This window comes from Alligator sinensis, unplaced genomic scaffold (assembly GCF_000455745.1).
Source record: "Alligator sinensis unplaced genomic scaffold, ASM45574v1 scaffold1273_1, whole genome shotgun sequence".
In the NCBI taxonomy this organism is placed as follows: Eukaryota; Metazoa; Chordata; order Crocodylia; family Alligatoridae; genus Alligator; species Alligator sinensis.
This window is the reverse complement of record NW_005842653.1, coordinates 585,686-612,062: the sequence shown is the minus strand read 5'-3', so window position 1 is coordinate 612,062 and position 26,377 is coordinate 585,686. Positions and strand designations below refer to the sequence as shown.

The window sequence follows — 26,377 nt, the reverse complement described above, 5'->3', positions numbered from 1 at the left end:
ATATTAGTGTCCCCATGCTTCAAAATGGCAGCAGGGACGCTTTAAGTAAAGCTCGTCAAACAAGCACATTATTTTCCCTTTGCAGACTGGCTATTAATTAGCTACTTTGTTAAAGGCAACTAATGCTGTACTTTTGATATACATCTGTCCTGAGCTCTAGCAAGCCTGCAGTGCTTAGAAAACCAACTTGCAACAAAGAGAATACAAAATATTGTTTTCTGTGTTACAGCCCTATAAGAAAAAGAAAATCTCTGATTTTTGAGTGCCTTATTTTTGTGGTCTCCAAAGCATGCCTTATTTTCAGGGGTGTTAGGCACAGTGCCTGGCATTGACTTGGCCTCCAGTTTCAGGTGCTCAAGATAGGCTCAGGTGCTCAAGCCCAAAGCACCTCCAGCTGGGCAATCAAAACCTGTTATCACATCTGAAATTTTGGGCTTTTACCCATCTGTTAGTTTCAGTGGTGGTAAAGCAATGCCATCATCCCACAGGGCTATGGATACTTCACTCTGGCTCACAGGCACTATAGAAATGCACAATTATCCCATTTAAAATCCAATATCCTACAGCTCTTTCAGGCTAGAAATCTAAGTTCCATACTATCAGAAAGGATAAGTTTCTAGCTTTTAAAAGGAGGTGAGCAGCACTTAATACCTCTAGACATTGCCAAGATGTCCTATTTTAAAGCTAAGACAATTTATTTACAGAAAAGCTATTTTAGGCATTTATTTGACTATTTAAACATTTCCTTCAGGGGCCTGTTCATTCCACAGATTTCATGAAAAATTGGCAAGGATCAAGCCTAGATAAGAACACCTTTGCATATTCTATTCATGATGCGTGTGGGATCGTTGGGTGGTTGTTGGATGACCGAGCCTAGAGAACTCCTGATTTTGGTACCTGTCAGCAATGTTACAATTCCAAACTCATGAGAGTGCAACTTTCCACCTCACCACACTAGGAGGCATTCTTGCTTCTCCCTCACTCACTTTCTCTCTGGAGAGATAATAGCAATGCCATTGCTAAGGTACATGTAGCTATATTTATTTATAAATAGCTACTATAAATCCACTTCTTTAATCTCTGCCCTAATTTTCCCATCAAGAAAGCAATTTCCCCTGACATTTTACATGCCACAAAGCTGCTCAAGGCAGGGTTTTTTGTTTTTGGGTTTTTTTGAGAATTTAGAAAAAAGTTTATAAAGGAGTTTGGTGTTTAAAGGGTTGATATTTAAATGTTTTTCTTCTCATTGCTTTTTCTGAAAGGATTCCAAACTTTTTCTCTTTGTATCTTCAACATGACTTGAGCTGCAAACAGTGCTCTTGCTTTGTTGAACGGACAGGGGAGATTTTTTTTTTCTTGAGATATAGGCAGTCAGGCAGCAATGGCAACAGGGCAGCAGGGCATGATTAGGTGGGAGAAACTGTCCAGTCAGCCCTTGCTACCCTGGGCAGTTTACAGAAATCTTGACAGTGTCACAACTAGGATCTCCAGTTAGAGGACAAGGGGCTACAGCAACCTGCAGCTCCACTCCCCCATCCCATGGGAAGGTTGGGGGCAGAGCCGATAGCCAATGAGCGCACTCCTGTCTGCTCCACCTATCTGGTTCCAGAACCCTACCACCACTGGGAGACTGGAGACCTGCACACACCACCAGCACCAGAAGACCCTGTGATCTCTGCTGGAACCAGGAGACCAGGCCCAGAAAGATAACACAGAAACAAGAAGTGGGTGGACAGGAATCCCAGCTCCAGTAGGAGATGCAGGGCCTCCTGTCTCCCAGCTCTGGCTGTGCCCCGAGGGCCAGGGGTGGTGTAGCACTCTGAGAACTCAAAATCAGTAATCATGTGGCCCTGAGCTCTACACACCTGCACAGTTTGAAAACAATGTAAAATACACCCAGATAAACTTCAGTAACAAAAAACTGAAATGTCTGGGCTTTTATTTCTTTAAAAAAAAAAAAAAAAAGACTAATGATCAGAAAAAAAAAGTTTCAGCCAATTGATGGTGTCTCTTGTTCTCTTAAAAATATGTGTGAATTCATTATCACTCTCCCAGGCAGTCTCAATGGGGAATCATTGCTGCATGTCTGTTGGCACAAATAATCACTGTATATTAATATATAGTGATAATTAACTTACAGCCAATGTTTCCACTTCCACCGTATATGGCACTGAACATTTTGAGCTAAATTGAGTTTCTCAGCTAAACAGTCATCTCATTCCTCCCTTCAGATCTGTCACCTTTTGGATCTAGTCCGAATCATTCAAGGGACAAGTGCTGCATTTTGTGTTAGTTCCATTTGTACCTATTTAAAGCATTTTGAAGCTGCTACTTGGACTTTTTGGTTTTTAAGTATCATTCTTTCCCAGGACATTTTGTATTACCTTAGCTCTTGGTAATTGGTATGCGATAAGCCCCAGCTTGCCTCATTCCTCTGTTGTGACTTGTTAGTTATTTATATTTGCTTACTTGTTAATTTATTTAAAGGTTTTCTTTAGTTGCTTTTGATTGTTACCTTCTTTTTCCAGTTTCCTTGGTGCTTTTCTGTTTTGCCTTAAATGTCGTTCTTTTGCCAAGATAGTTGTGCATCCATCAGTGAAGTACTAAGCCATTTAGAGTCCTCACTCTGCAATTTGGCTACCTCCTGTTCCTCCTTCTGCTTTAAAATCAAGCAGATGGCAGTCAGTCCCATGAAGAGCGCTTTAGGTACCTGTCAGAATCTCCTACCCTCCCTGCAGCCCTTGCCCAGGATACATCCCTACTATGTCAGCCCCCCAGACAAGACAGCAGATTATCCTGCCTCCAAATTTTCCACTTGTTTTTAAATGAAGGACAAGAAGTGACTTGATGGCAGGATGTAAGCACCTGCAGAGGGAGAAAACACTGGTTACAAAATGGCTCTTTAACCTAGCAGAGAAAGGTGTAATAAGAACCAATGGCTGAGAGAGAAAGCCAGATGAGTTCAAATTCAAAATAAAACACACATTTGACAATGAGACTGATCAGCCATTGGAATAAGCCACCAAGAGAAGCAGCAGAAGCTCCAACTCTTGGGTGAGGCTTCACTGCACATGCAGCCCAGGACAGGTAGAATATCCTCATTACAGAGAAGTGAGGACTCATTCATACTAGGCCATGCTATGAATTCATCAGCATTGCATTGGGGAAAATGTGTCCGTCCTTCCTGGGTGCCTGCACAGAAGTGCTATTTATCTGCTATGTCAAGAAAACTAACAACTGGTGTCAAGCCATAGGTCCCACTGGGAGAGCTCCTAGCCTAGCTGTTGTTACTGCAACTCCCATATCATGAAAAGTATAAAAGGAAAGATACGGGGCATGAAACATGGATTACAGCACTTCATCAATGATATCTTGTGCTGAGAAGACACAAGTGAGGAGATCAGACAATCCACAAACACATGTGGAGAAATGGAGATGCTGACAGATGCAAGTTGTACTACTAGTGGTACAAAACCATCAGCCCAAAGTGGTGGGAATACAACAGGGTCCAGACCTGGGGTAAACAGAGCAGATTTCCATAACTGCTGCACAAGGAAGGCCACCTTCCTAAAACTGTGAAAGAAGTTTGTTTCATCTCTCCAGCACCTGGACACACAGATGAGAGAGTCCAGATCAGTCTACCAGCAGGTTGCTATTGTCATTGGCTAGTCAGTTGATGTGGATAAATTAATTGTGTGTGTTGTGGCATGAAAGACTGCCCAGTAATTCTGGCAGTAACTTACCCAGGCTAATAAAAAATAACTGTGGGCTTCAAGTAAATGGGGCTCTCTAAACTATGCTGTGCCCGCTGCCGTTGTACAACCAGTAACTGATTCGCCTGGCGGTGAACATGAGTACGGCAGTCAAAAAGGAAGGATGCAACTCACTCATTATGCAAGACTTAGTTGACCTGAGAGGTTTATGACACCAACAGGAAATACGCTGACAGGGTGCGTGCAACCAGGGTAGACTTTTGATCTTGTGTCTTCTAATTAGAACAAGCTGCAACTTTATTCTTGCCCAATAATCAGGATATCAGTGGGGTAGCTCGCAGTGACAGCATGCCATTCATATTTTCTTTGGCTAGCTGTTGTTGTGCAAGATGTATTTTTGTCAAAGCTAAAGGGGTCATGATCATCCAAGGATAACCTGTGTCACTAAACCAGTTATTGTTTGGACCCAAAGGGCCCTCTCTTCCTAGTGTCCATTGTCCAGTGATTAAGAGCTTTGACTAAATCCTAGATATTTCAGTCTTCCATCTCATAGAACCGGCTGTGTTTGCTAAGTAAACTAAATTCTAAAGCAAAGAATGACATTCCTAACCCTGCTATGTGTTTCTTTCTCAATATGCTATTGTTGATTTTATTTTATGCTTTTAGGGGCAGGTGTTCTAGTTACACCAGTACCATAATGATGATCATCAGGAGCAAGGTGGAGAAATGAACATGTGCTGAGAGAATGGGATATGATTTTGTGAAGAATAACTTGGACTTGGGGGCTTTCATCCCCAAAGCAGATCTAATTGACGCTTCTAGCCACCACATTCAAAGCCCTGCATAAATTTGCCCTACCCTATTTGTGCTCTCTTGAAATGTTTTACATGTTGTCCCCTGGCTATGCCCTCTGCACTGCCCAGCCTTGCCGATGCTTTTGGCAGCTTTCCACACAAGCACCTCTGGGCTTTCTTCCACAACCTCCTTCGCTGGGGATGACTCCTACCAACCCAACAGTGAGGGCCCTATTCCGCCCACACCCATGTAGGCTCCTTTTACAAACCACTTCTCTTGAGCTGCCCACAGTGAATCCAGCCAACAGCCATAATCAGTTTGTGAGGTCCTGAGAGCAGGGATCAACTTCCCCTGGAGTTTGGAAAGCTTCCAGCATACTGGGACTGATATTTCAATTAAAGTAATACTAATATCAGTAACATTTTATGTAAGCCTAGGGACAGGATGCTGTGTTTCAAAGTGAAAGAGCAACCCCTCCAGATTGGGGAAGTTGGCTTCAAGCTTCTGGTGATCCCTTGAGGCAAAAGTTCAATTTCTCATCGTTCCCTGGCCCAGCACAAAGAAATAAATAAAAAAGGAGGAAGTCGGTAATTTTTGTTAAGTGGTTTGTGATCCCTGCGGTTAACTTAATTTAAATAGCAGCCTCAGCTCTGGAAACAGGATTCCACACGCACGCACAAACACACACACACACACACAAGGAGACTGCACCCGCTCACTTTTGGCCAAGGTTTAAAGATGTTGGGCATCTTTTTTGTGTTGCTCTTCTTTTGCAATGCAACTCTGAGCATAAAAATCTGCTCCTTCAATGTGAGGACTTTTGGAGAAGCAAAAAGAGCCATACCTGAAGTCGTAGATGTCATTGTAAAGGTACGTTCACTGCTCCTGGATTTGGTAAACTTTAAACTCTTTGAGGACTTTTATCTAATTCATCTTGAGGCTTATTTTATTTCTGCATGGTTGAATTGCAAAATAATAGATGCCCAAGCATTACAAAACATTTTGTACAGCTAGTAGTAAAAATATATCTGTAGACCAAAAATGTCTGGTTGGCAAGTTTTAGTTGCGAGCTAATCTAAATATAAAAATTCTAGATAGTTTCCTTTGGAAATTTAGAACTATGATGAAAGAGTCTGACTGTACAATGTGCAAGGAAAATAGTTTTGTTTTGGTTTTTTACTTAGAAAGCTTTCATTTAGTTTGATCATTAGTCTTATTTCTTTAATGGTAAATCTGAAGTGCCTCTGTCTCATTAAGAAAAATCATCATTGCATGATACTTCTGTTAGCTGGACAGTATAACCTACTTATTAAAACTTCTTCATAAATGATCAGTACAAGAACACCGATTTATAAGTCAAAACCCTGATTTCTAACCTCTCTCAAAGGAAGTTGCATTACCACTTTTTCAATGCATTTCTTGAAAGAGACAATGTTTTTAGAAGGTTACAGAATAATCTGAAAGATAAATCCTGCAGCTGTCAATTTGATTAAAATTATGGATCTGTTACTTCAAAGATTCTAACATCTAAAGATGTTACAGTGGCTGAATTTGTAGCTGTAGTAGCATGAATGTACACATTTATTCTTATCAGCAACAATATAATTTAAAAGTATTTAATATATACATTAAAGCCTTCATGAACAGAATTGGGCAAACATTACTCACAATTTTTTGTAAGTGGATGTGTCTTATGTTATCTTATCAGGATTAGCACCTCTGCAAGTAAAAGGTTCTTATGTGTAATGTTCTTTAATTGTGCACCGGACTCATCTGATGAAGGGTTACAACTATGAATGGTAGCTTTATACCCACTGCACAACTTGTTCATCCAAGAAATCCACATGGGACTGTTTTAGATGAGTACACATTTAGAGGATCAGGCCATTTATTAGTGTTCTTCTCTCTTCAAATAGTACCTGAAATGGAGACACTTTTTCTTGAAAACCAGTTTGAAGTCTGTGTTTCCACTTTGTCCTGTGCCCACTGCTTCCATTAAACCAGAAGTGATTTACACTGAACTTACTTTAGTTGTTGCTATTTTGAGTTCTCCTGAAATTGTATCATTTCCAGTTATCCTGGCATAACATTATACCTCATTTAGGTTTCCTACTGAGGGCAACACATCCCTTTCCATATGTAAAATATCTACTGAAAATATGAAGAAGAACTTGGTTTTTGATGGTCCTGCAACACACAGCAGCCCTAATGGTGCCTGAACTGGACAGCTAGGGATTTCCCTAGTGCATGGGAAACCCCGAATGGTATGGCATCCAGACTGTGCAGTCTTCATCCAGTTCTATAGCTGTAGAGGACAAGCTGGGAGCATCTGTGGGTGGGAAGGCTATCACTCTGATCATCTTATGTAGGGGTTACAAGATGAAGGCAGGGTAGATATGCACCTTTATGAACTAACTATGCAGTGAAAGGACAGCATAGAGTATAAGGGGAAGTGAGTGATGATTAGTGCATAGGAAAGTAGAAGGAAGACGTACGGGGAGAAAGGGGTAGGTACAAGCTGACATTAGTTATAACTGCCTTGCAGCTCCTCTACCCGATGAGGCAAGGGGTGGGGGGTGTTCTTATATTTAAGCCACTTTGAAAAAAGTAAAGAACCATTGAAATGAGCCTTTCCATACCTCTAAGCACACTGTTGCACCTGATTGTTTAGCAATGGCATGTGCTATATGGTCTGTAAGTCCAGCTTTGGGTCTAGCATATTTACATTTAAAATATATAACTGCATAGTCGCATATGATTAGTCCCACACACATGATAATCACATGTGAGGGGAAAAAAAATTCTAGAAAAGTCCCTGGAAGAATCTCTCCGTGTGCCTGACAAAGCTGTCCACCCAAAAAAATAGATATTATGTTTACATTAACTAGTGATTGCATCCAGAGTTTACTAGGCGCTTGTCCAAACCAAGAGGAGTCAGTGTCTGTTCCAAACAGCTTTTATTCCAAGGGTCTTCTTTTGCAGACACACACATGTTTAACTTTTTCCATGCCATCAGTCCCAAGAGGCCAGTGATGTTTCTTAGGAGCCCAATCCAGCTTTCTCTGAAGTCAGTGGAAAGACTCCTATTGACTGCAGCAGAAACTGGCTCTGATGCATTAAGGCTCCTATTTGTGACAACATTGGACACTGCTGCATCCAAAATCTAAGTATCTACTCTGGATTCCTTTAAGAGTCAATTGAACGTTTATCTTGCTGGGATCCTGTGACCCTATATGACTTCCTGCCCCTGGGACAGAGGGCTGGACTCGATGATCTTCCGAGGTCCCTTCCAGCCCTAATGTCTATGAAATCTATGAAATCTATGTGGCTCCACAGGCAGAATTCAGGAAGACTTATGCATCCCAGATCCCCATGACTTGGATAGAAATACCGAGTGCATCCCACAGAGATTCACACCAGCTAACAGGCCATGCAGGAAGAGGCCAGCCACCAGGAAATGTGGAAGAGGGATGTGTGTCCAGGACTCAGTCCTGTTCTGGGACTAGGTAGCACTTCTGTAGTTCCCTGCAGCCTTGACCTGCGTGCTGCCGACAGGCTGCGGGTGTAACAAACACCCTCGTAGGCAGGGGCACATCAATTCCAAGTTGAGAATAAGGGAAATGACGTGTCGTTTGCAAGTCACTATGACCATGAGTGCGGCTGAGACTTAGCTGTGAGCCTTTATGTTTGTATGATCTGTTTTGTTGTTGAAAGTTACTCGCCGAGAAGAAACGTCATGTATTTTGTCCTTGCTAATGGCAGTTATACATTTGTTTTTAAATTCCCTCAGTTTGAAATGACATGGGAGAGAGGGTTTAATACCCCAAATAAGTCAGTTGCCTATATAGGAAAACATCAAAACAGAAGAGGCCAGACAGGCACTCAGGCAGCACGATTCCCTGCCAACACAGGGCAATAAAATACCTTATTTGTTCATACATTGCAATGAATAATGGATCACTTTTAGAAACTGCCAAAAATGTTAGCCAAAATTATGCTTTTATCAGGCGTCCTTGCTGGATATCTGACAGCAGCCTTCTATAGTTAGCTAAACCAAAGTTACCTGTAGAAGAAGCCAACCAATGACATCCTAAGAGAGTCAGAGCACAGAAGCCAACATGAGACAGCAACATTTGCTGGAAGAAAACAAGCCATATATTTATAGACAAGTCTACGGGAGGGGTGAGGGCAAAGGAACCAATGACATTCTGGTAAGCATTGCAGTGAAAGAGTCAAGATGTGGATATGGCTGTTCTCAAAATGCAGGTAGGAAAATGGGCCAACAAGGTCCCTTACGCACTCATGGATCCCATTATTAAATGCAAAAATGACTTTAGCTTACTGCACATGTGCCCCCATGGACCTCAGTCAGAATGGTGAATATTATGGGCATGTGCAGTAGTTAAGTGCCCCAGTACCTAGCTAGATACTTTCAAGTGTGGACATGAGAAGGAACAACTAAGCACAGATATGGTTGGGGCTTCATAAGCACAAATTAGGAACTAGAATGCATAACCATCCTTTTGAATCCTAGCCCTAGTGAGCAAAGTTATTTGGTAAGGTGCTCCTGGGCCTAAAGGAGAGTGGACAAGCTAAAGCCACAAGATGATGAAGACAGACAAAAATAGCATCAGCTGATCTGCAGAAGCACCAGCTGGGGAAAACAAACAGTTCTCTCACCAGAGGCAGAGTTTGTTCACATCCTCAAGGATTTTCTGAATGGTTCATAAAAGTTTTCAAAGAAGAATGAGCTACATGGGGCAACCACCCAGCTTGGAAAGAAAGGACACTCCCTTTGCCTTCAGTAGCTAACACTACAGTCATGTTCTCTCTCCATCTACATCCCCACCCCAATCACCTGCAAGATAGTCTCACAACGGGCATTTCCACCTTATCATGACCATTGGTTTTCAGTGCTTGCTTTGCTCTGTCTCTTTTTAAATTTCCAGTCCTTCCATGCACCCTTAATGCAATCCTGCTATATGTCCTTTGCCCTTTCCTATTGCAGGTTATTTCTCGCTGTGACATCATGCTAGTGATGGAAATAAAGGACACCCAAAACAAAACATGCCCTTTTTTAATGGAGAAGCTTAACAGGTAAGGTGAACTACTCAAGTACACAAACACATAAGCAAGGCCATAAAGTCATGAGAACTGGCAGGAAAACAGAGACAAATAGGAATTGCCATACTGGGTCAGAACCGTGCTTCATATAGCGCAGTACCCTTGAAGGAAGTCGGTGCCAGCTGTTTCAGAGAAAGGTGTGAGAAGCCTACAGCAGGCAGTAATCTGGCCCCAAAGAATTTCCATCAAAACTAATCCCTAGAAATCAGAGACTGAAGCCTTAACAAGGTTCTCTCTCACTTCCTAAATTTAGCCCATTAGCCTTAGCTATTATACCTCTGCATGTTCCCACTGTTTACATAAAAAATACAATCCTTCTTCAACTCATGCTGGTTTTTGGCCTCAGTTCCATCCAATGGCAATGAGTTCCACAATCTAATTATACATCCTGCAAAAAAAATATTTCTATTTGTCAATTTTGAACTTTTCCACCTTAAATATCAAACTAGGTTCTTTGAGTAGATGTGATATCTTTTATTAGACCAACTGGGTAATAAAAGAGATCACACAGCTGCTCAAAGAACCTTGCCTGCCTATGTCCTTAGACCAACATGGCTACAGCCAAAAACCCAGAAACTATGAGACGGGGAGATAAAAGGCTTCCAACTTACTTTCTCTACCACCTGCATTATTTTATAGATTTTTACTATGAGGTGTCTTTTTTACTCCTTTCCAAGGCAAAGGGTCCCGATCTTTTCAAACCCTCTTCACAAGAAAGTGTTCCATGCCCCTAATTATCTTATTGAAGACATCTAGCACAAATTCACATACCATCTTGGACATAAATGTCTGATTAAAGTGGGCTTTGAAAAAGTTAATTGATAAACTGACACAGAAAAAGGTAGTACTATTAATACAAAACGACTTTGCAAGATAAAGATAATATTGAAATTAAAATGATGCACCCATTACTTACTGTTCTGGAAAAAAATAATGTAAAACTGAATAGAAATGTGATATGGAAAAAGAACAAATAGCCTGGTACAAGCTCAAGGTCAAAAAGAGCGGAATGAAAGTTTTATAAGGAAAACATTGAGTGAATATACCACACAATACAATATACAATTGTCAGCCTCTTATCTCTGTAACCCACCACAAGAAGTCACTTTTTCTGACCCTTGTACATGTTCACTCATGTAAATTTAAATGGAAACCTAATTGTTATATACAGAGACATCCACTTAAATATTCTCTTTTTAGTCTCTCAAAAGGAACAGAAAAAGAATTCAAATATGTGATCAGTGAACGATTAGGAAGAAAAACCTATAAGGAACAATATGCTTTCATCTATAGGTAAGTGAATTCTCTACCGTTTCCTTTTGCAAACTGTACCTACACCATGGTGATTACAAACTAGTGTAGAATAGAGCCGTATGTTGTCTTAGCAATGTCAGTACCGGAGAGTCTGGTATGCCAACTCTCACATGACTGCACTGGCTTCCCTTTCATGCCCAAATATCAATCAGGCTTATGATCTTGACACAAAGCCCTACCTGGATTGGATCCTGGCTGTTTAGAGACCAGGTAAACTCCTGGCCCCACTGAAGCCAATAGCAACTTTTTCACTGGCTTCAAACAGGGTTAGGATTTCATCTTCTGGTTCCCCACATGCACCAATATGGTGATAATCATTCATCCAAACCAACAGCTTCAGGCAAAAAAAACCCCAAAACAGCAGATTCCTATTCTGCATTTATGGAATTAGTCCTTGCCTAGATTTGGGATTGACCTCAGTTTTTGCAACTATTATTTTTACCAAGCCTCAATCTTTGGATGCAAAGCAAATGCTAACTACTTGATCTAGGAATCACAGCTGATGTTGAAGCATGCTCTTATTCAGACTACCTACCATACTGATATTTTGTAAGGTCTTCACAAATGTAATATAATGTAACTTCTACCACTACCAAGAAAATCACTGACTACAGAAACAAACCTGAGCGAGCTGTCAGTAAGAGCAATACGTAATATTCTATTTATGGATCCTATTGTGTTGCAGACCAAAACTGGTATCAGTGAAGCAAACCTATCAGTATCCTGACCGTCAGCCTGGGGATGAAGATGCTTTTTCTAGAGAACCCTTTGTTGTCTGGTTCCAGGCTCCAAGAAGTGGTAAGATATCACCAAGAGCTAATTTTGATAAATAAAAGGGGAAAACAGCGAGTAACACTGAGTTTCACTATAAGCAGGATGTCATGGGGTCGGTTAGCTTGCTGTAGAAACTGCAAGGAGGATGTTCATGGACATAGTAGCTTCATCGCAAACAGACCTTGACATTTAGAAGTCATTTTAATCGTAGGAGTGTCAAAAAATTGCAAATTGGAAAGGAAGTTTCACCCCCTCTACTAGGCCATATGCATGGTACAGGACAGATGAAAGTGTCAGAAATCTTATTTCAAAAGACCTCTCTCATAGCAAACAGTTCACCTGAAAAACCTGGTCCTGTAACATACAGGGCACTCATTTCTCACCAGAAATCAACAGGTACTCGGGACTTCTCAGAATTGGCTCTAGTTCCCCTAATCAGAGACAGAAAAGTAAAAGGTTGCTCATCATTGATTTCTTCAGAAATACAATCTAGATCCGTGTCTCCAGGTTTGCGCTGATGTTATGATACAAATGTGCTTTGACTGCTGCTGATACAGCAATACAAGCTAGTATAGTTACTGATTTTCTGTAGGGCGCTCAGCTTCTCATGTGACCAGCACCACAAACCATGCTGACATCATATATCATCTAGAGAAAGGTGATAGCAATGGGAGAGCGTGTGCAATAGTGCTGTTAATAAATAGGTCCTTGGAAGAAGCCATTTCACCTCCGCATTGGATATTTTTCAGCTAAAAGAAAAGCAGACAGTGGGGGGTTTTTTTTTCCTATGAGGTGAAACCTTCAAACATGCAACATGTGGTATATTACTGATCACAGTCATGTCAAAAGGAAGTCTAACAGGTGGACTCTTAAAGTTCGATTGCATGAAGTCAGGGGTAAGCAACCTGTTAGAAGTGGCAGCCCAAATAACACAGCTCAGTCAAAAGTCAGGCCATCGCTCATGATCCAGCCACCACTGTTTCTTCCACCCACTAATTTACTGCTGAAGCATTTGTCCAACCCTGTTGTCATTTTTTCCAGTCCCACTGCTGGTGTCCTGAGCCAGATGCTGTTGTTTGGTGGGTCAGATGTAGTTTGCAGGCTGTAGGTGGCCGATCCCAGCATTACGTACCGAGCATTCTGGCCCTGACCCAGCAGAATGCTTGACCAGAATGCAGGTCCTCAACCTTTTAGCCCCGTGGGCCAGAGGAGTGGCCCAGATCCTGGCCACACGCTGGATCAGGCCATCTATGGGCCAAGTCAAGCCCTGGAGGTCCAGCATCACCCCTTGTGTGCTAGAATTGGGTCCCAGGGGTCTGGTGCTATCCCTCATGTACCAGGATTGTGGACCAGAGGGCCAGCGCCACCCGCTTCCACACCAGGATCCCAGAGAGTAGTGCTGCCTCCTCCCAACCCCCCCCAGCAAAATTGAGTTCTGGGGCCCAGTGCCACCCCCACCCAGCCCTGGGACTGGGTGCCGGATCCAGCATGCAGAGCCCAAGGCTCCCCATGGACTTGGCAGCAAGGGAGCAGTGCCACTGTGGCTAGATGACATGGCGCTGCAGGCCGGATCCGGGCATTGAGCGCCCCTGTACTAGTGCAGGAGCTAAGCTCTTTGTATGCAAGTAGCTGCAATGGGATGAATTCATGCTTTAAAACTGTTAGAACAGGACTACAACACTCAGCATGACATAGGATTAAGCCTTAGTAGAACATCTGCTAGGCTTACTGTTAACATGATCCCTACACCTACACATTTATAAGATTTCACAATATAAAAAAAAAATTGTTTCAAAGTTTTAAAGGTTAGATTTGCTTCCCCAAGAGACACAAGGTTCTATGCATGGTCGCAAGAAAAGCTGCTTAATGGGAGTATCATTAGGACTTACTTTAACTATACTCATAAAAAGTTGTTTGAATAAAGCGTTTTTGTTTTGTTTTGTTTCAAATAGAAACTCCCTTTTTCTAAAAGAAGAGCACATGCTTATTTTTCCATTTCATCCAGGTTTTTTCTGACGTGTTTGATTAAATGTCTTCTAACTTTTATGAAGTGATTTTTTTCCTATTATTTTGTTTTGCCTCGAAGCGGTCACAGACTTTGTGATAATCCCTCAGCACACGACCCCCGAAACAGCTGTGCGAGAAATTGATGAACTCTACGATGTCTATTTAGCTGTGAAACAGAAGTGGAAATCTAAGGTTAGTCATCTTGAAGTTCAAATATACACTCCTAAATGGTTTATACTAAACATAGGCTTGAGGCAGAGAGAAGGGTGAAGCCCAAATTGCCCACTCACTCCCTGTCTGCATGTGGGAAATAAGAAACTGTAGTATGTATGTTTTTCAAAGGTGGATTGTGCCAGACTCCCCTGATTTCTCTCCACAAAGACAAACACCTCTCTATGAGTACTCACCAGAGAGGAAGAACAGCTATTTAATTACAATAACAAAAGGGGCATAAATTGGCTGTTAACAAACTTAGGCTGGTTTCTAGCTCTCAGAAGAGTGAAGCTGTAGAGCAGTCTTGGAGTAGTGGTGCAGAAACTCCACTGCTTTCAAGAGGGCGCTGGATAAGTTTATGAACAGGACTATCTAACATGGTTTCCTGGAGAGAGCAGGAGCCCATGATCTTATGTAAGGTTGTGCATCTGCACAAAGACACACAGCACCTGAACTGACAGACACTGAAATGGCAATTCCCTGATGTGGGTAAAGCGATAAATTTGCATGAAGGTTTACAAGAGACATCACAGTTCCCTTCTGTTTGTCTGAAGATCGAGTGAGGGGCCCAGAAAGGGCAGACCTCTCTACTATTCATCCCCCTTCTCTCCCCCACCCAGCCTCTCTCTCCCATTGACCGCTCAATCTACATCTTCACTTGACTGCCTGTCTTGCATGCAGACCAGCCCAGCCTCTGGCATCTTTACTTTTCATTCCATCCAGGAGGAGCACACACCAACTGCTGAAACTTCCTCAGCCTGACGAAGGGTTTTTGAACCTGAAAGCTTGCTTAATAATTGTTTTCCAACTATTTAAGTTGGTCTAATAAAAGATATCAGATTCACCCAAAGAACCTTGTCTGCCTATGTCCTTAGACCAACATGGCTACAAGCTACACCCCTGTGTTTAGAGAGGAAATTTAAGTGGCATCATAGGAACTTTGATCATCTTGTGGACATGGTATGAGAACTGCCGCCTTAAACTTTGTTTGGAGCAATTACAAACTGTACAGTTTGGCTCCAACAAGTAGTTTAAAGAACTTTTCCCAAGCTTGGTGTTCTGGTTTCATTTCAGTTCTCCCCTTACCACAGTGCTTACATGCAAAGAAACAGAACTTCCTCAAAGGAAAGCCCCGGCATAAAAAAACAACAAAACACTCAAATAATATTTTAAAGCAATCCTTTCATATCCTCTACCATGAAATACAGAAGCTTAACTAGATTGCTGGATTTTTTTCTCTTTTTAAACTAAACGTCCACATTTGCATATGTACTCATCCATCCTCTATCCACATGCTTCCCAAATAACACGAAAAAACTATTATTTAAAGAACACTGTCAAGTAATCTGATATGACATGAAGCCAAACCAAACCAACAAATGTTAACCTTGGCTCCCTAGAGTTACTGAATTGGAGTTTTGGATCTAGCATCTGAATGTCCCAGAGGTACCAGTTCTGGGGGAGATTTGGGTCTAAAAATGGCCAGGTAAGTTTAGAACTGATTCCTGGTCAGATGAATGAGTCGAGATAAAAATCTGGCTTGGAGCCATCTCATCTGACCAGCCTTCAGACAGTTACGATTTGCTGAAGTTCTCTGTATTCTAGTAGCCCAATCATGTTCCTTTTTTAAATCAATGTAAAGGCTACTACTAGGCCAAAATATACCCCTTCTGAATACCATGGATATCACTGAAGTTACATCTTGAAAGACTATGACCTGATACATTCCCTGTGATATTAATACAAAGGTCCTGATGCTTCTTATTTCTGTACTCAGAAACCTCTGTTTTTATTGAGATTTTTAAATAGTATCTTTAAGGATTTATTGCTGATGATGTCATTAGCTTCTCTTACCATCCTGCTTTCCAGAACTTTATCTTCATGGGGGACTTCAATGCTGGCTGTGGCTATGTTGCAAAAAAACACTGGAAGGACATCAGGCTGAAAACTCAGTCCGAATTTGTGTGGTTAATTGGCGACAACAATGACACAACAGTTAAAGGGAGCACAAGATGCCCATATGACAGGTAATAATAGTTCACTTGAGACATGCTCCCTGTTCAAAAAACCCCTAAAGGGATTACACAGAATGCTGGCAATGCCTTTCAAATACTGCGTGTTATGGCTTCAAAGGTTATGCGGAGCTCAGTTGGAGCGGGTGATAAGAATCCTTTTAATCATAAGTACAAAGAAATGTGCAGGTTTCATTGGTGAGCAGTTTCCTAGAGAACCAGCATTAGAAGCACCCGTACACTGAGATGAATAACAGGCAATTATATAGCAGTTTTCATCTTCAAAGAGCTTTAACAAACATTAACTAAGTGAAAGGCACCCCTGCAAAGACAACCTGATCAATAATGAGTGGTTTTCAGGGTCTACAATTACAATAAGCTCCTTATTTTGGCTACTGCTCTTATCTTTTCAAATGACAAATGCAAAAATCAGGTTTTGCTTTAAGGCTAAGATTCCTAGTGCTCCAGATGACAAGCCATGCTCCTATGATAAACAGAATGGTTTATGGACAATAAACATCCTGCTCATTAGCAAATACAGCCTTAAAAACTCTTAACTCTTTTGATTTCCTTTATCAAGGGGGGACTTTAGGGGATTCAGATACCTGAGGTCCTGTGATATATGCATTGAAACTACTGCTTTGGATTGCTACATTATTATAGCTTGTTTAAATACAAATCTTTCAATACTGGGCTCCAAGGTTTTGGCCCTCAGAGCATTTAGGTACCTAATGCCCAATGAAATCATCAGAAATTTGCTGTCTAAATCTGTCTGAGGATCCAAGACCAAAGAACTAATTAGGGACCCTATGATTGCTTCCCTTTTAAGTGCTGGGCTTTTGCTGTGATTTAAATCCAAAATCACAGTAGCTGATGCGACCACAAATGACACTATGAGCAGAGTATTTCCAGCTAGATTGGGGAACTTGGAATTGCCCAGTTATTCTTTTGACAGTAGCCTCCATCCAGAGCCGAGCTGGAGCAACTCCACTGTGCCCTGAGAGCCAGGCAATGGGTCTGGGGTTGCTGCATGTAGTAGCTGTCTACCTGGCATCACCCAGCTAATAGTAAATAGACTGACACAGCTTGGGGCTAAAACATGAACAACACATGCAGGCTGTGCCCATGGGTGTTTGAACCAAGCATCCCAGAGACAACCAGCAACCTTCCTAAAATTTCTCTGTGCTCTTTTCTCCCCTTACATAAAAAGAAACAGCAAACGGCCCATCCCAAATAAGCAACACCTCAGCACGCTATACAAGGCTCCTGATTCACAGAGCATTTTGTCATATGCCAGTGGCCCTTCTCCCACCTCCACCCCCTGGGGCACAAAAAAGGAAAACTCATTGGTTACATGATGTTCCCCCTCTAGCATTGCACATAGGTAATTGGGCCAATGTCAGTTGAGTGGGGCTCTTGGCAGGATCATCCCACTTGGAGGATAATATTCAGATGCATAGATTTGCTGTACGTGGATGCGCAGCTCTGAGGAGAGGGAGACAACTGACTCGGGAGCCCCTCTGTAAGCAGACTGTATCACGTTTGCTGCATTGTTTATTTTTTCTTCTGTCCCATTAAAGAGAAATGTGCGGGGACCCTGTCAAATGGGAGATTGAGGACTGAGTGTTTAGGTGCACAAAGCTCCCCCCCTCCTCTACACACACACAGAGCAATGAGAAAAGAGTGCGTTTTCTCACCTCAGACACCAAATGGGACAACAGTTTGGAGTAGGCTATTCTCCCTGCTGATTCCTTAATACCACTCTCTAGCCTCAGTGCTCGCATTCATCTTGCAGAGGAGGCAATTTGTCCATCCTCCATATGTCAGCATCCACGGTGTCTTCCCATCACTCTGGATTAGGTTCTGACAAATCCCTGAACCTTGTTTCCAAGAGATCAGCAACAAGCAGAGAGAGCCAGTGAAGCTCTGCAAAGGTTCAAAATCCAATTTGGCTCTAAATAAAGCCCTGTGTTTGCAAGCAACCTGTGGCACTAGAACGCAGAACTCCTATCTGTTTGCTCAGACAGCCCTAGCTGGGTCATCACTTTTGCCAATACAGTCAGAGCTACATTTCCTGGTTCATTCACAGCGGCAGGAATCCTACAGCCAACAGAACCGTGAAAGAAACTTTCTCTTGACCATGCAACCCTCATGACAACTGCAGTGAATGGTGGTGCAATGACATATCTATTATAGGACCAGCCTCGTTATAGAACAACACAAACTCCCAGTGACTTGGGCATTGTCCATACTGGGGATTTGCACGGCTGGCCACCAGATATGGTGTAGCTGCACACGACACACATGTTAAGACCCTCATATAAGTCAGACAGAGATCTTTGCCCGTCTTCAGTGAGGCAGCATTGATGTCGCTGCACCAGTGCCTGGCCACCAGCGTCTGGAGCAGGGGGAAAACTATAGTGAAGGCCTTCAATATTTGTGGGTGTTCAATAAATAGATCATATCTTACGTGTTTATCAGTCATTCAAATGCAGCTTCTGTTAACAGATTGAGCTCTCCTGGGAGAAAGGGGACATTGGTTTTAGAGTCTAATAAATGGCATAATTTTGAGCAGTCAGGAACCTGGCTAAGGCTTTAATTTGAGGAAGAGCAGCAGATTCTGCAAAGGACATGAGCCCCAGTCTTCCCATAGGAATGGGGAATCAGCGTCTTTGTATGTAAAGTTTGGGTTTGTTCTTCCTTTGCCTTCTGATTTGTGAGCCTCTATGGCATACTTAGGACACATTTCTAGGCTTTCCTCCACAACCCGAGGGCTAAGAATGATACTTTAACGAAAGCTGCAGTTCCCCGATGATTGATCACTATGTCTCAGGTGCTGGAGCTTTTATAAGAACACCACAGCTGGTGAGGCTCACAGCAATATCCTGAGGAATGGCAACTCTGCCCAGTGCTTAGTGTGGGGAGGAGATCCACTTAGCTCCGTTTCCCGCATGAATGCAACATTACCAAGTAATACACATCTAGGGATTCCTTGAAGATCTATGCAGGACACTGGGACTGAGAACGTGCAGCAGAGAAGTTGTTAATGGTGAGAGTGTTGTTTCCATTTACTCCATCGCCCTGGTTACGTGTTGCTAAGCAGACACCCAAAGACAGATATCTAGGAAGGTGTGGTTGGCATGGACACATCTAAACGGTTCTCTGCTTTCTTTAGAATCGTGATCACTGGAAAGCAGCTCATCAACGCTGTTGTCCCAAGCTCTGCACATATCTTTGATTTCCAGAATGCTTTTAATCTGACTGAAGAACAGGTATGTGATCCTTCCATGGTTTTGCATTAACAGACCACCTCTGCAGCACTGAATAATGAATTGGTCTGGTCAAAGACCATTTCTGATGGCTGGATGGTATGCATTGAATACATTGGTTCCTTCTCCACGCACACAATGCCAAAATGTTTTCATGTGCAGCTGGTTCACTGAGAGGACCATCAGCTTCAGCAGGTGTGTGACTGTTTTGTCTCTTAGAAGTAGTAAACACTGGAGAAAGGGAGAGAGGAATTTTCTAAATGGTGAGGTCAAATGATCACACTCCCGCCAGACTTTCAGCCTAGAGTCACTTAGCACAAGTCCATTCATAGCATCAGATGAAGTGGGCTGTTGCACATGAAAACTAGCATATCTCTGAACAAGCGAGTCTCTAAGGTGCCACCCTGCCCTGCCTTCTGCCAGGGGTGGTTCCAGAGGTGGGGTGGCACAGTTTCACCTGCTTTGGCTGCACTGCACATGTGAGCTGTCAGCATGAGATCTGGCCAGGGCTCCTGCTTTTATGTAGCTCTGGAGTCCAGAGGGGAGGGGGAAGAAAGGGAAGGGTGAACAATAGTAGTGTTCAATCCCTGAGCTCCAGAGGCATGGAAAAACAAGGGCTCCAGCCAGACCCTGCCCTGATCAGCTGGAGCCTGCGCTGACAGGGCAGTGAACATGCAGAGCACAGCCAACAGGGTGTGCGGCTGCACCCCCTTTGCCACATTCCTGGATCCACTACTGCCTTCTGCCCCACTTCAGACTAAACAAACTACTTCTCTCGGCATGAGAGGAACAATAGCATTCATATCGCTGTTGCTGTACAATACTTTATTTATAAAATTGATTTCACCTTCTTCCTGAACACTCATAAGACTTATACATTGACTTCACCCACCATTGAAATGTAACCACCTCTAGAGCCAAGTCTGGAAAGTGCACAGTCATATCACATAACTACATGGGACAAGAGTGGTATCCAACAATGCAGCTATATTGTATACTACATACTATGACTACATTTTTTCTTTCAACTTCCCAGGCTCTTGCAGTGAGCGACCACTTTCCAATAGAGTTTGAGCTGAAAATGAGCAGAAGTTCCCCACGATCTTTTGCGCCCAAGAAAAGAGCAGCAAGGAAGAATCACCACTTTTCATCATAAGTGCATTGGATCTTCTTAATATTAGAATCTTCTTAATATTTCTCGTGAAAATCAACAAAAATCTAACATGCACAACAGAGCTAACTTTTTTTTAATTCCGCTTAAATTTTTCTTCCCAAATACAGTATTTACTGAACAACTCCTATATCGTTTGTTTAAACACGAAAGCTAGGAAGATGAATGAAATCTTTGGGTTTTTATAACTATTTTAAGCTAAGTAAAAATAAATGAACTAAAATCAGCAGTGCTGGATTCCAGTCAAGCTGACTACAACCTTAGTGAGGTATTGTAAAATTAAATGCTTGCATATGACTCTACATGTAAAGTTGTTGACTGAGAAGTCTATGCTTAAATATTCCAGATCCGTGTTTCTCAAACTGTGGTACATGCATCCCTGGAGGCAAATGTCTAGAGGTATGCAAGAGGAAAGGATGAGAAAGCGTAACAAAGAAAAGGGGAAATATAAATGGGGAAAAAGAAGAAAAAAGAAAAAATGAAGAACAGCTTTAAATCTCTCTGGAATTTTGAAGAGGCTACACTGTGGTTGTAGGGGCATACAAGGTTACTTTTTTATTATCCATAGTATGGTTTCAGAGGGGTGCGCAACAGAATGACAAACTAAAAGGGGGACATGACGCCAAACGTGTTTGAGAACCTCTGTTCTGGAGCTTTGATTTCTGGAAGCCATTTAAGTAACAAGAAATTTAAGTGCCAAGTTCTCCTTAGGGCTTGGAGGGCAGCATTCTCTTGTTCTGCACTTGCGGACAGCTGCTCAGCTGGTGTGAATTTTCATAGCTGTACTGACTTCAGTGGAGCAAGAACAATTTACCCCATCTGAGGTTCTGCCCTGCAGCTCTGACTCAGCCATCACTCAACATGTGAAGTAAAAATGAATCGGTCTCCAAACACGTTGGGCTTACCAACAAACAACTTCAAGGTAAACAGATTATTCCAACTTTTCTCTGTCTAATCTGCATATAAAATTAACTTTTCCAAACAGGAGATTTTACCACAACTTCAATTCTCCCATGAAACATGAACTTTTACAATCTTCTCTCTGCTGCCTTATGCGAAAGCTTGCAATTAAAGATTTTTTTTTGCAAAAATCTTGTTGGTATAATAAAAGAGATCACCTCTGTCACGAGTCCTGCTTGCTTCATTTTATTATCTTTTAGCTGAACTTTTTTTTTTTTTTAGACGAAGAACTTCTCTTTGTGAATGCTTTCCCATTTATTTCATGCATCCATTCCTATTTCTTGGATATATATAACTCTGATTAGTGACAGTGAAAGTTATTCATAAATTAAAGCTATCCTAGATATCTAAGCTTTTAAGCAAGATACCTAGTCCCCTGAAAGACTGACTTATTCTGGGCAAGTTCCAGAGATCAGGATAATTAGTGCTGACATTAGTAAAAACAACATGAATGATATTTTGGAGACCTTGAAAGGAGCAGGGTTAAAATCTGTCCATGACAGTACAGTGATAGCTGTCACATTTCTGCTGAATTAAGACTTATCAAAGGCTCTCTGCATTTGAGGTGTTCTGCATTAGAAGCGGAAGTCATTTTCTCCCACAGAATTACAGAAATGACATCTTAAAAATCTATTTCCCTTTTCTTCATGAAAGTAGCCAGGAAGTAACAATGCCCCGTTTGTTCTCACTTCACCATAAGCCAATCACTCTTCCTGTGGCTTACATTCATCTTTCCTTCCATGCACCTCAGGTGTGACTGCAGATCAGGAGAGGTCTCCTGTGGACTTTCCTAATAAAGCAACATTGTCATTTCAAATACAGCCTAGTAATTTCAAAACCCTTTGATTGCTTCTAGCTTTTACAGAGTTTATTTGCATTTTTCCCCCAAAACCTTTGTAGCAGCAAATTCCATAACAGGTCATTTTAAAATTGCAATGGATAATTTTGTTTAATGCTACAAAGATCCTTGCCCTCAAGCAAGCTTTGTATAAAAACGTTATGCCTGACACAATGAATTAAAGAATATGAGAAGGAAGGACAAGGCAAACAAGATGCTCGGTTTAAAAAGATAAGATGCGTCTGTGCAGAAGCTTATTCCACAAGGAAAATGGATTTGAAGATAGAAAATAACTTTATAATGGATAAAGTTAGTGGGAAAAGAGATGTTCTGCAGGAATTATTTTTAAAATGACAGATAAGGCAGAGGACCCACTGGGAGCACCTCAGTGAAGCACAGTGCATTTGTTCTACCCATGCTACATCTGGAAGCAGATAAAGCATTCACATTGGCAGTGCACCAGCAAACAGGTGTACCATAGATATCAATGCATGCCCAGCACAGAACTAAAGAGGCTGCATTCCTCATACGTCACATTAAGCCTCGTGATATCTTTTATTGGACTAACTGTATAGTTGTGAGGGACATAGATGTTTGTTCCTCCCAGCTGTACACTTGGTCTGATAAAAGATAAGTCACCCACAAAATTCCTTGACTATCATTTTTTCCTGGATCCTCATGGCTATAACAACAGCCCACTCTACTATTTTAAGACTAAATCAATCATACAGACATGCTCCTAATTTCATCATCTTGCCTGGTTATAGTGCACGAAAGACAAAGCCAAGCCAAGTACAAAGCAAATATCCACACTGTGAGTTTTAAGAAATGCTACCAGCTAGCTCATACCAGCTATATTTTATTTACAAAGCAACCACTATTTCCAGGCTTCATGCCTGTCTTTTCGGCAACTATCGGAAAGTAACGTACAAAGAAATGAGGATCGCTTTGATAACAAAAATGGGCAGATTTTTTAAGGTACTCACAAAAATGTCACAGTATTTTACTGAAATGTCTTGTATGTTTAATCTTCAGCTGTAGCCCTGATCTTAAATATGAAAAAATACAACTGAAGTAATTATTTTGGCCCCAGACACACAGTTACCTTAAATCACTCTTTAGATGCAGTTATCCGGAGGATCAGACATCTAACAATTATATGGGAAAAATTGTGCTTATGCACGTACCTCATGGTGGGATGGTGCAATAGATAGATACAATATACGGCATGGAGGTGCAATAAGATTCATGCTCCCTGGAGCATGATCAGGAGACGGCATTCAAGCCTGATAATCTCCTGATAGTTGTCCATAAAGAGTAAAGAATGTAACGCACAAAAACTGATACAAGATCCCCCAGGGACTCTAGCCGGACCTATGTTCTGAGCACCTACCAGTGTTTAACTGTGCATGGTGTACACAGTGGAGAGCTAAAAGATGTGACTAAATGTACACGGGCCACCTCTGATTGAAGGGACTATGCATGAGTGTGGGAGTCAGGCAAACTGGATTCTAGTCCCAGTTATGCCACATTGTAGCGGTATGGCCTTAGGGTTGTTGGGGCCCTCAGCAGGAGAGTCATTTGGGGCCCCTTAGAGGCTTAATTTTAATGACCTACGTATCGTGGATCTTTTTAATATCCTTTGGGGGAATTTGATAAATAGTCAAGTGTTAAAATGCAAATAGAGCCACTTCCTTGCAAAAACTTCAGCCTGCCAAAAATTTGTTGCAAAATTTCGGGGCCCCCTAAAGTGTGGGGTCCTGGGCGGTTGCCCAGTTTACCCTCCCCTAAGGCCACTATTGGTCCCATATACCCCTCTGTGTACAAAGTTACCTCATGTGTAACAGGCTTACTCATCTTTGTGGTGCATTTTGTGATTTACAGCTGAGTAAGTGCTACGTCAATACAGACAGTGTTTTGGTTTTAGAGATTCTCTGCTAATTTCTAAACTTTGACTTCTATCATTGATGTATCTGCCTCTGTATTTGTTTCAATTTTCAGACCAGTTACCTATAGCAAAAAGTTATTTTAAACAATTCAGAGTCTGCATAATCTCAAAAGCTATCACTTTACTCTTCTACTTCCCTTCCCGCCATCCCACAGCTATCAATGTCCCTCTACCCTCCTTCCCCACAACACACACAAACTGGAGATGCAAGAGCAGCACCAAAAAGAAACCTCATAAACAAAAGCCTAATCTAAATCCCACTGGCATCAATAGGAATCAAGACGAATATGGATAGGCTTCAGGCTCAGGTTTTCCATCACCACATGCACACTCAAAAGTTAGAGGTGTGATCACAGTGGCTCTGTTGTGACACTGAATGCCAGAGCCAAAGACAATGGCAAAAAAAATTAAAAGCAGAAAGTCACCAACAGTGTTTTCAACAAGGAACTCCTTCACATTTCAGTTTCTCAGGCAGGTGAGATAAAGCAAACACTTATGCATTTTGCAGAGTAAGGATGTGATTGCTCACATGGCTACATTTAAATATATACATAAGTGCTTTGTTGAATCAAAGTTGTAGGTTGTAGCCGTGTTGGTCTAAGGACATAGGCAGACAAGGTTCCTTGGGTGAATTTGATATCTTTTATTAGACCAACCCAAATAGTTGGAGAATAGTTATTAAGCAAGTTTTCGGGTTCAAAAACCCTTCGTCAGGCTAAGGCAGTTTCAGCAGTTGGTGTGCGCTCTTCCTGGATGGAATGAAATCAAGGCAGGCAAGTTTTTTTTTTTGAGCAGATGCAGTATCTTTTATTAGACCAACCAAGTAGCCAGAAAAAAGTTCTTAGCAAGCTTTTGGGCACAAACACCCTTCTTCAGACATAGGGAGTCTCTGCTGTACTGAGACTCCAAGGAATGAGAGAACCTGAAATTGTGGCAGGATGTCAGTGAGAATGTAAATAGGTAGAAATGCTGGCGATGCGTAGGGAGTACACGCGGCTGCATGTGAACCCCCCGAGATTGGCCGTGCCCCCCCGACCCCGAGAGAAGTGCCGGCAGCAGTGATCAGCCATTGGGAAAAAAGGGGGGGCTAATGGGACTCAGCCCCTTCAAACGCCAGGGCAACCTGGCCGCAGGCTGCTGCAGCAGGGGAGAGGGGCGCTCCAGGCTCACAGCCAGCCCAACACAGCAGGCAGGTAGGTAAGCTTTCTTTCTTTAGTTTCTGGGTTTGGGGTGGGAGGGGGAAGAGATCAAGACCCCCACAGTGCAGGAGGGAGTGGAGCAGGGCCGAATCATTCACCCCTGCCCCTGCTATACTGTGGGGGTTGTCCAATGACCCAGCCTGGCCGGGGCCCCATTCACAAGGAATGTGATCCCGGTCGGGCCGGGTCATGAGGCAGGGGAGCCCGGCGGCTCCCACCACTGTGCTCACTGCAGGGGAGTGGCAGCACATTCCCCCAACCCCTTGGCTCCAACGCGCTGTGGCCCTGGATGAGCCACTGGGCTCTGATTGCCCCATGACCTGGCCTGGTCAGAGCCCAGTTCCCGGTGAATGGAGCCCCGGCCAGGCCAGGTCATGGGACCGGGGAGCCAAGGGGGCACATGACCCCACTCCCCCCCCCCCACAATCTTTGCATAGGGCAAGGGTGGGCTGCAGCTGCAAGGCAAGCTGGGCTCTGCCTGCTCCGCACCTTTGGAAGCAGTGTGGCAGTGCCATGTGCCTTGCTGCCCAGCCTGCCCAGCGGTGGGATACGCACAGAAGCATGCCGCTTCCTCTCCACCCCGAACCCCTCAGTCGGCGATCAGCCACTGGTGCCCCCCAGTATTAGGAAGCACCAGTCACCCATGGGTAGAAATTAGAAAGACAAAAGGTAAAACAGGGAAGGGGAGGGGGAGAAAAAGCAGGGAGGGGAAAGGCAAAAGGGAGGCAGTCCAGTGATAGTAATACAAGGTAAAAAAGAGGCTGTCTATGAAAAAGGAGATAGTTGAAAATTAGGAAGACAAAGGGCAGAAAAATAGGGGAGGGGAGGGGAGGGGAGGGAAAAGAAGAATGTAAGAGGTCAGATTTGGCAGGTACCCGGTAAATTAGATGTCAGGCAGGTTATAATGTGCCATAAACCCAATGTCAATATTGAGTCCATGTTTTAGTATCCAGTAGATTTCTGAAACGACTAGCTACTTGCCCATCAAGATAGATGGATTTCAGGGAGTGTTTACATGCCCTCTCCCTTGCTCCCCATTC

The 26,377-nt window shown here is 42.7% G+C and overlaps 1 protein-coding gene across 2 annotated transcripts; it reads left to right on the top strand.

Moving 5' to 3' along the window:
- The first annotated feature begins 5,146 nt into the window (after positions 1–5,146).
- Positions 5,147–21,514, top strand: DNASE1L3 (deoxyribonuclease 1 like 3). 2 transcript variants are annotated; one of them, XM_025215572.1, is made up of 8 exons: positions 5,147–5,378; positions 9,517–9,605; positions 10,833–10,925; positions 11,632–11,744; positions 13,807–13,919; positions 15,810–15,967; positions 19,128–19,224; positions 20,739–21,514. In XM_025215572.1, exons 1-8 carry the CDS (start codon positions 5,247–5,249, stop codon positions 20,787–20,789), a joined length of 846 nt encoding a protein of 281 aa, XP_025071357.1. In that variant the 5' UTR covers positions 5,147–5,246; the 3' UTR covers positions 20,790–21,514. The 2 variants fall into 2 exon arrangements, with proteins under 2 accessions (XP_025071357.1, XP_006033753.1); XM_006033691.3 differs by having other exon boundaries at positions 5,148–5,378; positions 20,258–21,514.
- Positions 21,515–26,377: the final 4,863 nt, after the last annotated feature.

Excerpts from the sequence above, each read along its gene's own strand:
- DNASE1L3 (XM_006033691.3), top strand. The coding sequence starts at position 5,247 with ATGTTGGGCATCTTTTTTGTGTTGCTCTTCTTTTGCAATGCAACTCTG. Across the intron at positions 5,379-9,516 it reads TCGTAGATGTCATTGTAAAG|GTTATTTCTCGCTGTGACAT; the intron begins GTACGTTCACTG and ends TTCCTATTGCAG. Across the intron at positions 15,968-19,127 it reads ACAAGATGCCCATATGACAG|AATCGTGATCACTGGAAAGC; the intron begins GTAATAATAGTT and ends TGCTTTCTTTAG.